At 39.8% G+C, this 14637-nt stretch overlaps 2 protein-coding genes across 2 annotated transcripts; one reads left to right on the forward strand and one right to left on the reverse strand.

Moving 5' to 3' along the window:
• Nucleotides 1-231: 231 nt before the first annotated feature.
• LOC138870150 (uncharacterized) lies at nt 232-1014 on the reverse strand. Its single transcript, XM_070147859.1, has one exon. The coding sequence runs from the start codon at nt 1012-1014 to the stop codon at nt 232-234; it is 783 nt and encodes a 260-aa protein (XP_070003960.1).
• A 3130-nt stretch (nt 1015-4144) lies between these two features.
• On the forward strand, nt 4145-5051 carry LOC104224365 (protein DMP2). Its single transcript, XM_009775996.2, has one exon. It carries the CDS (start codon nt 4290-4292, stop codon nt 4830-4832), a length of 543 nt encoding a protein of 180 aa, XP_009774298.1. The 5' UTR covers nt 4145-4289; the 3' UTR covers nt 4833-5051.
• Nucleotides 5052-14637: the final 9586 nt, after the last annotated feature.

Raw genomic sequence — 14637 nt, forward strand, 5'->3', positions numbered from 1 at the left:
GGAGCGGTTGTTGATTCCTATAATTTCTATGTGTCGAGTTCCTTCCCTTTACCGGTGGAAACCGATACCGCATTCATTTCCTTTCCTACCGGTTGATCCCCTCTTATTTGTTTGATTCCATCTAGAGTCAGGAATTTTAATATTTGGTGATATGTTGATGGCATGGCTTTCATCTCATGTAACCATGGTCTACCGAGAATTATGTTGTAGCCCATGTCACCCTCCACCACTTCAAATAAGGTGGTCTTCGTGACCCTTTCGGCATTCGTAGGTAGCAAGATCTCCCCAGGTCGTTACACCTGCTAAGTTAAATCCGGTGTGGAGTTTTGTCGCCTGAATGATGCTTCCGGTTAGCTTGGCTTGTTCTAGCACTATCCATTGAATGATGTTGGTTGAACTTCCAGGGTCAACCAAAATACGTTTAATCTTGAAATCTAAAACGTTAAGAGAAATTACCAGGGCATCATTGTGCGTTAGAAGAAGTCCATTCGTGTCTTCTTCCATAAAGGTGATGTCATCTTCAGAGACTTTCCGGAGTCTTTTGCTATGAGTCATTGATACCTTTGTCTTCTTAGATGCCGAGAAAGTTACATTATTGATCTTGTTCCCCCCAAAAATCATGTTGATAGTTAACCGAGGAGGCTCTTCTCCTATCTTCAGTGGTTCTGCATTGTCTCGGCTGCAGCCATAATTGCTCTTGGCCTGGTCGCTTAAGAATTCCCTAAGATGGCCATTTTTCAATAGTGTTTCTACCTCATCGCGCAGATGTCGGAAGTTCCCAGTTCGATGGAAATTAGACCCATGATATTCACACCATAAATTAGGATCCCTCTGGCTGGGATCAAATCTCATCGGCCTTGGGAACCGTGCTTCCTTGATATTCTTCATCACCGATACCAGCTCCACTCTGCTGACATTGAAATTATATTCAGACAGCCTGGGATAACTGGAATCCCAAATAATATTTACCTCTTTGTCCTGCAACAACCTGTTGTTCTGGCTGCGGTCAATCATTCTATCGGGGGCGAAGCTATCCACCGACCGGAACCCGTTGCTATTGCGTCCTTTGGTCCTCTCGTAGGGCAATAAACGGCCCTTAGAAGACTGCCTATTTGCATCAAAATCATCTTTTGATTTATCCCTGTTCTTTTCTCGATTCTGACCTTTGATTGATACCGAAAACCCGAGCAGATCATCTTCTATCCTTATATTTGATTCGTGCGGTTATGGACATTAGCCCATGTGATTTCTTGGACCTCGAGCAAGCTTTCTTTCATCTTTTGGGAGGCTTCGGAGCTCCTCAAGTTAAACCCTTTAGTAAATGCCACATTTGCTCATTTATCTGGCACGACTGGTAACAACATCCTCTCTTTCTGGAACATGATCACGAACTCGCGCAGCAACTCGGACTCTCCTTGCAAAATTCTGAATATGACTGCCTTTCGGTCCTGGACCTTTCTGGCCCCGACATGGGCCTTGATGAAAGAAGAGCATTTCAAAGGAATCGATTGAGTGTTCGGGTAGGAGTAAATACCATGTCAAGGCCCCATCGTGAGGGTTTCTCCGAATTTCTTTAGCAGGACAAACTCAATTTCATGTTGATACAAGTCATTTCCTTTCACTGCTATTGTATAAGTTGTGATGTGCTCCTAAGGGTCTGAAGTCCCATCATACTTTGGTATGTCCGGCATTTTGAACCACTTCAAAATCAATTCTGGTGTTCAGCTCGATTTGAACGGCAGTTGAGTGTACTTCTTCAAGTCTGGGCCCTTCAATACTGGTGGTGAGCCCGGAATTTGGTCCATTCGAGCGCAAAACTTTTTTGCGTCCCATCCACTCGTTTATTTCCCTCATGAATCTCATGAATTCGATTTTGAAGGGATCATTGCCGTTGTCGTTACTGGATCCGTTGTCGATCCCCTCGGTGTCGTTGAAGCCAACTTCTTCCCTCGGGGTGTTGTTATCAACCCTTTGAGCTATTTGATTTGCGGGAGTGCCGGGAGGAACATGGCCTCTTCCATCCACATTGTTGGTGGCACTTGACAATGCCTGTTTTAGTTCCATTATGGCCTGGTCTTGCCTTGAGAGATGGCTCATGATGGCCCTTTGCTGCTCCTTCAGATCCTTACTGTTTTCATAACGTGCTCATCCTCAGCGTCATCAGGAGTTGTCTCCCGCACATGTCGGGGATAACGCCCGCCATGGACCGGAGCTGCTATGTCCTCCTCGTTGCGGGTGTTACTGATAGAATCTTCATGTTAAGGCAGATTTTCTTGCACCTCAATGTGGTGTGTGATGTTGACATCATTAGCTGTTTTTTTTTTGCTATGAAATAAAGAATCAAACAAGTTAGTAATAGATATAAGGACCAACTCAATTACGCAGCTGTCTAAGCCCCACAGTGGGCGCCAAACTATTTACCCGTAAAATAATATAATTGAATTTGTTGCATGGTTTATAGACAAGCGAATTGATTTGGTCCGACAATGATAAATAAAATAAATGAAAAGTATAAGAATTAGCGTTGCAATCCAAATAAACAACAAATAGCCTGGTTCGGGGAGCGAGGCTTCCGAAGATAGTAATAAGAACAATGTTAGACAGAAAATAACGTATTATTTAGCTTGAGAATAATGTGTAGCATAAGTTTTGCCAGAGATTTCGTGTGTTATAATGGTTGTTGAAGTCACTATTTATAGCTTTACCAAGGAAACAAGGTCCTAGGATCAAGCCCATCTTAAATGACAATAATGGAGGCCATTGATGGATATGTAACGGCAGGCCATGAATGCCAAAATTCTCTGCAACGACTGTGTATTTAATAGAGAGAAATATTCTTCATTAAATGTCATCTGGTGACTTCTGTTGATTATGTTCCTTTCGGGACCTACCCGGTCCCAACTAAAGTTGTTGTCCTCGGACTTAGTTTCCACTCGCTTCATTTTCTGTCTGCCTTCGATTCTACGTATCACACTATCATTCAAGCATTTAATAGAAACCGATTTTACCTTATACATTAACTATTTGATGCTCGAAATTTGTGGATTCGACTAAAAATTTGTGTATATATGCTCACGAAGGTGGTAAATCTCTATATATCAAATTGTTCTTCATTTTTGAAAATTCAAACCCAAAACTTTTGATTAAACAGGAAAGGATTCGGACCGTCCCACCCCACCTACTCCATGATTAAACTTCCTTGTTTGGAGATAGGAAAGGTAAATAGTAAACAAAGAGTGACAAAAGAACATAGAATATTGCACTCTTACTTTTTTTCTTTCAGAGTTGGAAAATGGAGGGGTGGACTATCCAAGGCGAAGACATTAATTATTTATGTGACATAGATATATTAACAAACTTAATATCGTTGTCCATATTTTCAACTAAATATAAGAATTAAAACTTACGATACTTGCCAAATTTGAGTAAAATTGAACCAACAAGAATATTCCAAAGTAGAGAGGCTGACATGTGTGCATACTTTCGTAATAGCATTACTCCCACCTTTTCTTGATAGGGAAAACATTTTTCTTTAATTAAAAGAAAATATGTTTATAAGAAAAATATTTTTCAAATATTTAAGTCAACCAAATATGAAAATATTAGAAAATATTTTTCAAAAAATGTTTTCCTTCGTACCAAACACACCCTTGAATTTGCAAGTTTCAGCTTGAAAACACGTCTTAAAATTTGCGCGCAAAAAACATATAACAATCAAAAGTTGTGGTATGAATCAATATCTTTTACACCGAAAATTAATGCATCTATAACCAAGTGTACATATCTAGTGTGTGTATAATTATTTCTAAGCAAATAAAACGTTTCTTGCTTTCCAACAAAGTTATCCTGAACAGAATATAATCACTTCATCAATATGGTAGAATTTAAATATAATATACATACAATGATAATATTAAAAGAACTAAGGAGAATGCATTACTTGAAGTTTTGGCCATCTTCCGAATTAGAGTAAAAGTAAAATAAACACAATATTTCTACTTACATTTAAAGTTCAAACTAATTTACGTAGAAGCAACATCACTCCTCCGCCTCCACCCCCAAAAAGGGGGTGGGGGGGGGGGCATGCATGGCTTAGTTTTCTCCAGCTATAAATCCTACAAAATTTTATGCACATTCCAAAAACATCAACTCCCCATTTGCTAAAAAAACATAACAACTAAAGTCATCTTCCTTTTAGCTCAGTCGAGTAGCTTATTCAGACGTTGTGAACTCCTTTTGCCTTTGCAATACCAGCGCACCAACTAAACCCTAAAAACACCCAAAAAAACATGGCAAAATCTAGCTCTAGCCTGAAGGCCAAGACCTTAAATAGCATTGGCAATCTCATTAGAGTTCTCCCAACAGGAACAGTCTTCATTTACCAATTCCTAAACCCTATTCTCACAAACGATGGCCATTGCACCGTTGTCAACAAATACCTCTCTGGAATCCTCATTGCCCTTTGTGGCTTCTCTTGTGCGTTTTCTTGCTTCACCGATAGTTACATCAATAACGACGGCGCCACTCATTATGGCATAGCCACAATGAAGGGACTCTGGCCAACAACTTCAGCAGTTGATACAACAACTTATAAAATTAGCGTTGGTGACTTTGCTCATGCATTTTTTACTGTGATTGTTTTTGGGGTTGTGACTATTTTGGATAGGAACACTGTGGATTGCTTCTTTCCATCGTTCGAATCGACGCAGAAAATGTTGCTTATGGTGTTTCCACCAGCAATTGGTGCCATTTCTAGTGTTGTGTTTGTGGTGTTTCCTAATAAACGTCATGGCATAGGGTACCCTAGTCAAGATGAATCAAGCTCAAAGTAAAAAGATTTTATATTATTGGCTTAAAAATATTTTGTATTTATGATTTGATTGAGTGGTGTGCTATTGAGAAAAGTTTTTCTTTCCTTTTTTTTTTTTGGTCTTTTTTTCTTCTTCTTCAATCAAGTGAATTATTCTTTGAATGTCGTGACATAAGGTGTATATATACATGATGTAAATCAAGAAATGGATATTACAAGGTTTGGGGTTTACTTTGTTGGATTTACGATGAGCTTATGATCTTGTAAGTGTTTGAATTCTCAGTTTATTTTTTATATTGAAACGTGATGTCTAATCGAGCAAAAATCATATATATCAATGTAGCTAAAAAAACATTGTTAGCTTATCGCATTTGTATCTTCCATGCTTTTCGATATCATTCTTATAGTAATAATGTGATATTACATTGAAACAAAATTTACATTTAAATATTATGTGTTCGTAAATATATATATATATATATATATATATATATATATATATATATATATATATATATATATAGACACACATTTCCACAATTTGTTATATATAAACTTCCTCAAGTAGATAAACTCTATTTGTAAAATTATGAAGAAAACATGAAAACCTAAATAAACCTTTTGCAGCAGCTTCCAAATACTTATTCTTCCATTAGCATTAAATTTCTTTATAAATTAAAGTATTATTGAAACAGATAATTAGAAGTGTTCGCAACAAATTTTCGTAAGACAAAAAATAAACTGCAACAAAAATAATATGAAGAAAAAAGTGATTTTATTGATAAATATTTGTGAGTACAATTCTATGTATCCCTTGATTCTCCTCTCTAAAATTCTCCATGATTCGAGGGCTTGAGAAGCATCTTTCTCGAATGTAGGATGATGCAAACCTCCTTGTGATGTATTTAATCGTCAAGAACGTCGAGCAACACTTTGTTGTTATAGGTTGATCTCCGGGAAGAACTCCGTTGATCACTCCTTTGTTGAAGAACTAAGCACTTGATGATTGATCTCTCTGTTTGTGGATGCCTTCACCAATTGCGGAGTGTTCTTCTCCAACTCTGAATCCCCCTAAGAGTTATGTAACCCCTCTATTTATAGTTATAGAGGATGGACAATCCACCTACATAAGAACTCTCTTCCTTGATTCTGATTGGCCCATGTCATTTTAGTCATTTGGCAACTTGTGGTTGGTTCTTGCTTTTTGACTTGAATTGCCACATCATTTAACATGTGGCATCATCTTGTTGGCTTTGGGTTTGACTGGACATGCCATGTCACTTGCCACATGGCATGAGTCTGGGCCTTAAGATGAAATGGACCTTGGGCTTGAAAATAATAAAATGAACTAATTTAACTTGTAAAGCCCAAATTAATTATTTAACCCAATTGAATTTAATCCAAATTTTATATGGATTAAACCCAATAAATTTTATATGTCTACAAGAAGGGGAAAAAAAAAAGGAAATGTGAGTTAGAGATATATACCTGGAAGCAAGAGGAAGCTATTGCTTTGCTTCCCCGCAATTCAAAATTTTAATGACATATTATCATGACATATATAGTGGATTCCTTAATTTCCAAAGCTTAAAATGGAAAAGCACGTTTCTTGAGAGCTACTGATACTCATAGATTTAATGTATTTCTCTTTGTTGAAATATATTTGTGCCTCAGAATATGGTTTCTAAGTTAAGTAGTAGTAAACTTTTGTAGCGTCAGCCTGATGTTAGTGCCAGCATAGTGACACAATTTTACCAAACTAGATTTTACTTGTACGCGTAGTCCTTTGCAATTTAGAAGAAAATACTCTTACAAGAATTTTTTTTATATTATTTTCAGATCTCTTACGTGTAATAAATTTTTGTGCATAAAATTTTTAAAATTAGAAACAAAATTATAATGGAATATAAAACTAGTTGACCCGAACTTCACATGACTCTGCATATCATGTGCTTTATTTTTCTAAGTAGATTTAGGGTACGCACTTTACGCATGTACCCCATTTTCATGAGTAATTTTTTCAAATTACATAATATTATTTTTTTTATTTTTAAAATCACATAAATATTAAGTTAAAAATATATTTGAGTTATAAGAAAAGTTTAAGCTTATGAAATTGATTATTAATGGATGATGAGCTGCCTTGATAACTTCTGCCAACTATCAATTCAAACTCTTAATAAATCAAAATCAAAATTAATAATCTCTAGACAGTGCCCAACTTCAACAAAAAACAACCTAACGTCCATTTGGAATATAAAGCCGAGTAAAGCCTTTGGTACATACCTTGGCTTCCCAATACTAAACACAAGTCCCAAACCAAAAAATTACCAATTTGTCATTGACAAAATGAGAAAGAAATTAAGTAGTTGGAAAGTAAAGTGGCTTAATACATTGGGTAGGTGCACTCTAGTCTCCTCTACTCTAAATACAATCCCAAATCACATCATGCAATCATCTATGTTACCTGAGAAAACTCTTAGGGAGATTGATAAAATTCAACGAGATTTTTTATAGAACTCATCCCCTGACAAGCGAAAAATTCATATGATTAATTGGAATACCATTACAAGGGATAAGTGCATGGGAGGTCTGGGAATAAGGAAAGCAAAAAGTAAAATTCTTGCTCTACTCACAAGCTTAGTATGGAGAATGATAAACAATTCTAATTCCCTATGGACAAAGGTGATCTCAAGTAAATACGCAAATACTAGGGGAAAACCTTCAACTGCTCACACATGGAAAAGCATCCTTAGAGGATGGTATTATTGCAACATAGGTACAAGATGAGATACTAACAATAAAACACCCTTAAATGTTTGGAATTCCAACTGGATTCCTAATGTAAGGAACCTTAGAAAGGAGATCGCAGGCCCCTAACAGAAAATGAGGATAAACTTACAATAAATCAAATTAGGAAGATGAGTAATGGAACTAAACAAAAATTTCATTCGATCTCCCAGCTCAAATAATTGATAACATTAAGGCTATCATATCTCCTAAGGAAAACATTTCGAATATTAACAACATATGGAGCCTGTCCTCAAATGGCCTATTCTCGACCTCTTCATGCTATCAAATAATTAACGGAGAGGAAATAACTGATATTGATTTCAATTGGATCTGGAAATTATGCTACCCAAAAAAAATCAAAATCTTCATTTGGAAGTGTTACCATAATAGACTCCCTACGCGATCTTACTTAACCAAAATAGGTGTGATGACCCAAAAGGTCATCACTTGTTTTAGAACTAAATTCTGTGTTCTGAGGCCTTAAAACCTCCTTTTTATGTTACCTCGATGTGCGTGTGCAGTCCGGGCGTGTATCCAGAAAGCCATTATGTAAAAATCTGTGAAAAATAATGAATTTTGCTTTTAAAATAAATTTAGGTTGACTTCGGTCAATATTTTGGGTAAACGGACCCGGACCCGTGATTGAACAGTTCTAGAGGGTGCGTAGGAAAATATGAGACATGGGCGTATGCCCGAAATTGAATTCCGAGGTCCCAAGCCCGAGAAATGAATTTTTAAAGAAAATTATTTTCTGGAATATATATATGAGTTTTGGAAATGAAATATATTTGAATTTGATGGTATCGGGCCCGTATTTTGGTTCCGGAGCCCGGTATAGGTCTTATATGTGATTTAAGTTGAGCCTGTAAAATTTGGTAAGAAACGAAGGTCATATGACGTGATTCGGAACCTTAGTTGTGAAATTTGAAACTTTGAAAGTTCTTGAGATTTCCTTTGATTTGATGCTAAATTCATAGTTATTGATGTTGCTTTGATGATTTGATCGCACGAGCAAGTCCGTATAATATTTTTGGACTTGCATGCATGTTTGGTTTGGAGCCCCGAGAGCTCGGATGAGTTTTGGATAGGACACGGAATGAAATTTGGACTTAGAAAATTGCTGGTATATTGCAGGTCTCGCAAATGCGAGCTCGCAAATGCCAGAAAGTGTCGTAAATGCGAAAATCAACCTGGGCTGCCTTGGTCGCAAATGCGACTTTTGTATCGCAAATGCGATATCGCATTTGTGAAGGGTTCCTCGCAAATGCGAAGGTGACCGAAATTTCACTTGGTCACAAATGCGACAAAATCTTCGCATTTGCAAAGTCAACAGGTTTTGAAGGGGATTGCAATTGCAAATCCTGGTCGCAGTTGCGACATCTGCGACCCGCAAATTCATTACTTAGCAGAAAATCTTTAATTTTTCAAACTCTTTCAAAACGTAAACTCTCTTGAGCGATTTTCCAAAGAACAATTCTTCTCCAAATCGATTGTAAGTCATTTCTAACTCGTTTTCTTCAATCTTTAATACCTTTTCACATGATTTCAACTCAAAATCAAGGGTTTTCATAGCGGAAATTGGGTGTTTTGGGTAGAACCTAGGTTTTTAAAATTTTGAGGATTTGGACCTCGATTTGAGGTCCGATTTCAAAACAAATTATATATTTGGGTTCATGGGTGAATATGTAATCGGGTTTTGGTTCGAACCTCGGGTTTTGACCATGTGGGCCCAGGGTCGATTTTTGATTTTTTGGGAAAAACTTTAGAAAACCTATTTTTATGCATTAGAATTGATTCATTTAGCATTTATTGATATAGTTAAGTAACTTGTGGCTAGATACGAGCGAATTGGTGGTGGAATCAAGAGGTAAAGCGGTAGTTGAGGCTTGAATTGTGTTCGTGGCATCGAGGTAAGTGTTTGGTCTAACCTTAGCTTGAGGAATTAGGAGTTGTGTCTTATTTGCTATGTGTTAATTATGGAGTACGACGTATAGGCATGGTGATGAGTATCTATACATCAGTGTCAAACATGCCTGTGGGTCTAGTATTGTAATTGTTCTGACTCTGTTGAGATTTATTCATACTTAATATGTTGATTATCATTGTTGGTTCCCTTGCCGGGATGTTATTGTTTATGGTATTGTCTCCCTTGCCAGGATGTTATTATTATGACATTGTCTCCTTTGTCGGGATGTTATTGTTTACAATATTATTTTCCTTGCCGGGAAGTTGTTGTTATACTCTTGTTCCCTTGCCGGAATTCTTTTCTAATTGATGTTGATTTGAAAATGGGATCGGGTGGCACGCCGCCACAAAAATATATGAAATGGGATCGGGTGGCATGCCGCCACGAAAATATATGAAATGGGAGCGGGTTGCACGCCTACAACGAGATATATGAAATGGGAGCGGGTTGCACACCTGCAACGAGATATATGAAATGGGAGCGGGTTGCACACCTGCAACGAGATATATGAAATGGGAGCGGGTTGCACGCCTGCAACAAAAAAGAAATGAAAGTGAATACTGTATTTGTTTTCCTCATTATTGTTGGCAACTAAATTATGGTTTCTTTACATTCCTCTTTGGTATTTTGTTGTTATCTGATGCTCCCCGAAGCATGTTTTACCTTCCCCACTTTAACTGTGAATATCTACTTTTATTTTTCGTTGTATATGATTTAACTGCACAAGTTTATTTGGTAGTCTAGTCCTAGCCTGGTCACTACTTCACCTAGGTTAGTCTAGGCACTTACCAGCACATGGGGTCGGTTGTGCTGATACTACACTTTGCACTATGTGCAGATCCTGGTACTGGAGCATACAAACCGTAGCTTTGGGTTGCTGCCTTCAATCCATTCGGAGATCCGAGGTATTCCTGCAGGCGTCCGCAGGCCTTGGCACCTCCTTCTATCCTTTCATCCTGTTTTATTTATGTATTTCCGAGATAGTATTATACTTATTTTTCGGACCCTTATTTGTAGTATTCTTAGACGTTTGTGAAATTGTGACACCAGGTCTGGGTAGTTTATGTATGAATTGGTATTGGCATCTTTATTAAAATATTACATTTCAGTCTTCCGCTTATTAAATTCCGATGTTTATCTAATGTTGGTTATTAATTGTTAAGGGATTAAAATGGGAAAAAGATAAATAATTCAAATGGCCGGATTGCCTAGATTTCACTAGTAGGCCCCATCACGACTCCCGACAGTGGGAAATCCTGGTTGTGACAAGTTGGTATCAGAGCTCTAGGTTACTTAGGTCTCATAATTCACGGACAAGCTTGGTAGAGTCTGAGGGATCGGTACGGAGACGTATATACTTATCCCTCAGAGGATACAGAGTTAGGAAAAACTTCACATCTATTCTTTTCTGTCGTGCGGTTTAGTTTCTCAATGCTAATTGAATTTCTACTCTGTTCTTTCACAGATGGCAAGAACATGCGCTTCCTCATCCACTGATCAGCAGCCCGAACCCCCAACAGCAGCTCTCACGAGGGGCAGAGGGTGAGGATGAGGCCGTGCTAGAGGCTGAGGCAGGGGCAGAGCTCAGCCCAGAGCAGCAGCACCAGCGGCGGAGCCTCAGGTTGAGTTTGATGATGCGGTTCCGGCCCAGACAGTTCCGGTGGGCCCATCTAAGGTCCTAGAGGGGTTCATTGCTACCCCAGTACTCCAGGATGCTCTGGTCCATCTAGTGGGCCTTATGGAGAGTGTCACCCGAGTAGGCTTGCTTCCTGTAGCACCAGCCGTTTCTCAGGCTGGAGGAGGAGCCCAAACTCTTGCTACCCGCACTCCGGAGCAGATGGCTCCCTAGTTTCAGACTCCAACAGCTCAGCCAGTTGGAGCAGTTCAGTCAGGTATGGTAGCTTAGATCGGTGATGGAGCAGCTATGTCTGCTAATGATTTGTGGAGATTGGACAGGTTTACCAAGCTCTTCACTACCCCTTTCAGCGGTGCATATTCTGAGGATCCCCAGGATTATTTAGATAGCTGTCATGATGTTCTCAAGAACATGGGGATAATGGAGACCAATGGGATCGACTTTGCTACTTTTCGCTTGTCTGGATCCGCCAAGACTTGGTGGAGAGATTATCGTTTAGCTAGACCAGTTGGGTCACCAACTTTGACTTGGGATCAGTTTTCTAGGCTATTTCTGGAGAATTTTCTTCTTATCACTCAGAGATCTATCGGAGGCAGTTTGAGCGTCTCCAGCAGGGTTCTATGACTGTTACTCAGTACGAGACCAGGTTTATTAATTTGGCCCATCATGCTCTTCTTATACTTCCCACTAAGAGAGAGAGAGAGAGAGAGAGAGGATGAGGAGGTTCATACAGAGAGTCATTTAGCCTATTTGACTTCAGATGACTAAGAAGACGGGGAGCAAGATTTTCTTCCAGGATGCCGCCAATGTGGCTAGGAGAGTTGAGATGGTTCTATCACAGAGGGGTGGTCAGGGGTCTGACAAAAGGCTTCGTCATTCAGGCAGATTCAATGATGCTTCATCTGGAGGCAGGGATTCGTATGGTAGAGGCCATCCTCCTAGGCCTTTTCAATTAGCACTTCAGGTTTCTCACTGTGCTTCAGGTGGCCGTGGTTCTCACATGCAGTATTCTGATCAGCAGTCCTATAGTGCATCGCCAGCTCCTATCAATGCACCTTCGCTTCAGAGTTTTCAGGGTCGTTAGCCCCAGCAGCTAAAGGCTTGTTTTACTTGTGGTGACATGAGGCATATTGGTAGATTTTGCCCTTGAGCACCGAGCAGATCTCAGCACCAGGGTTCATGTGCCATGGTTCAGGCACCAAGCGTTCCACCGCCCGCCCATCCAGTTAGAGGTACAAGTAGGGGTGCTAGAGGTAGAGGTAGAGGTATTAGAGGTGGAGCTCAAGCCGCTAAAGGTGGAGGCCAACCAGTAGCAGGCCGTCCCAGAGATGTAGTTCAGAGTGGTGGGGTCCAGCCCTGATGTTATGCTCTTCCAGCCAGGCCTGAGGCTGAGGCTTCCGATGCAGTTATCACAGGTACTGTTCTGGTTTGTAGTAGAGATGCTTCAGTTCTATTTGATCTAGGATCTACGTACTCCTATGTGTCATCTTATTTTGTACCATATATGTTCATGCCTAGTGATTCCTTGAGTGCTCTTGTATATGTGTCTACACCGGTGGGTGATTCTTTTGTGGTAGATTGCGTCCATCATTCATGTATAGTTGTGATTGGGGGGTTTTGAGACTCGTGTAGATTTGTTACTTTTGGATTTGATTGATTTTGATGTCATATTGGGGATGGCTGGTTATCACCTTATCATGTTGGACTACCATGCCAAGACTGTGACCTTAGCCTTGCCGGGTTTACCTAGTTTAGAGTGGAGAGGGACTTCTGGTCATTCTACCCGTAGTGTTATCTCATATATGAAGGCTCGGCGTATGGTCGAGAAGGGGTGTTTGGTCTATTTGGTATATGTTCGTGATTCTAGCCTGATATTCCTTCTATGGATTTTGTGCCTATTGTTTGTGAGTTTCCTGAGGTATTTCCTTTAGACCTGCCGCAGATGCCACCCGATAGGGATATTGACTTCTGCATTGATTTGGCTCCAGGCACTTAGCCCATTTCTATTCTGTCGTATCGTATGGCCCCGCCCGAGTTGAAAGAATTAAAAGAGCAATTGCAAGACTTGTTGGATAAGGGTTTTATTAGACCTAGTGTCTCTCCTTGGGGTGCGCCGGTGTTGTTTGTTAAGAAGAAGGACAGATCGATGAGAATGTGTATAGATTACAAGCAGTTGAACAAGGTTACAATCAAGAATAAGTATCCATTGCCGAGGATTGATGATTTGTTTGATCAGCTTCAGGGTGCCAAGGTATTTTCGAAGATTGATTTGAAATCTGGCTACCATCAGTTGAGGATTAGGACATCTGACGTCCCTAAGACAACTTTTCGCACTCAGTACGGGCATTATGAGTTCTTGGTAATGTCATTCGGGGTAACAAATGCCCCAACAACTTTTATGGATTTGATGAACCGAGTGTTCAAGCCTTACTTGGACTAATTCATGATAGTCTTCATTGATGATATTTTGATCTATTCCCGCGGTCGGGAGGAGCATGAGCAACATCTAAGAGTGGTTCTTCAGACTTTAAGAGATAGTCAGTTGTATGCTAAGTTTTCGAAGTGTGAGTTCTGGTTGAGTTCGGTTGCATTATTAGGTCATGTTGTATTAGTAGAGGGTATTCAGGTAGATCCGAAGAAGTAGAGGCAGTCAAAAACTGGCCTAGACCAACATCAGCTACAGAGATCCAGAGTTTCTTGGGTTTGGCAGGCTATTATCATCAGTTTGTGGAGGGGTTTTCATCTATTGCAGCCCTGACGACCAGGTTGACCCAGAAGGGTTCCCAGTTCAGGTGGCCGGACGAGTGTGAGGTGAGCTTTCAAAAGCTCAAGACAACTTTGACTACGGCGCTAGTGTTGGTTTTGCCCACAGGTTCAGGGTCATATACAGTTTATTGTGATGCATCTCGTATTGGGCTTGGTGCGGTGTTGATGCAGGATGGCAAGGTCATTGCTTATGTTTCGCGTCACTTTAAGATTCATGAGAAGAACTATCCGGTTCATGATTTGGAGTTAGCAAACATTGTTCACACGTCGAAAATTTGGAGGCATTCTCCTATATGGCGTGTCATGTGAGGTGTTCACAGATTACAAGAGTTTGCAGTATTTGTTCAAGCAGAAAGAGATAAATTTGAGCCAGAGAGGGTGGTTGGAGCTATTAAAGGACTATGATATCACCATCTTATATCATCCGGGAAAGGCCAATGTGGTGGCTGATGCTTTGAGTAGGAAGTTTGCCAGTATGGGCAGTCTTGCATATATTCCGGTCGGTGAGAGACCGCTTGCTTTGGATGTTCAGGCTTTCGCCAATCAGTTCACGAGGTTGGATGTTTCTAAGCCCAGCCGGGTGTTAGCTTGTATAGTCGCTCGTTCTTCTTTATTGGAGCGTGTCCGAGATCGGCAGTATGATGACCCTCATTTGTGTGTCCTTAG

The sequence above is a fragment of the Nicotiana sylvestris genome, chromosome 1, assembly GCF_000393655.2.
Source record: "Nicotiana sylvestris chromosome 1, ASM39365v2, whole genome shotgun sequence".
NCBI classification, from domain to species: Eukaryota; Viridiplantae; Streptophyta; class Magnoliopsida; order Solanales; family Solanaceae; genus Nicotiana; species Nicotiana sylvestris.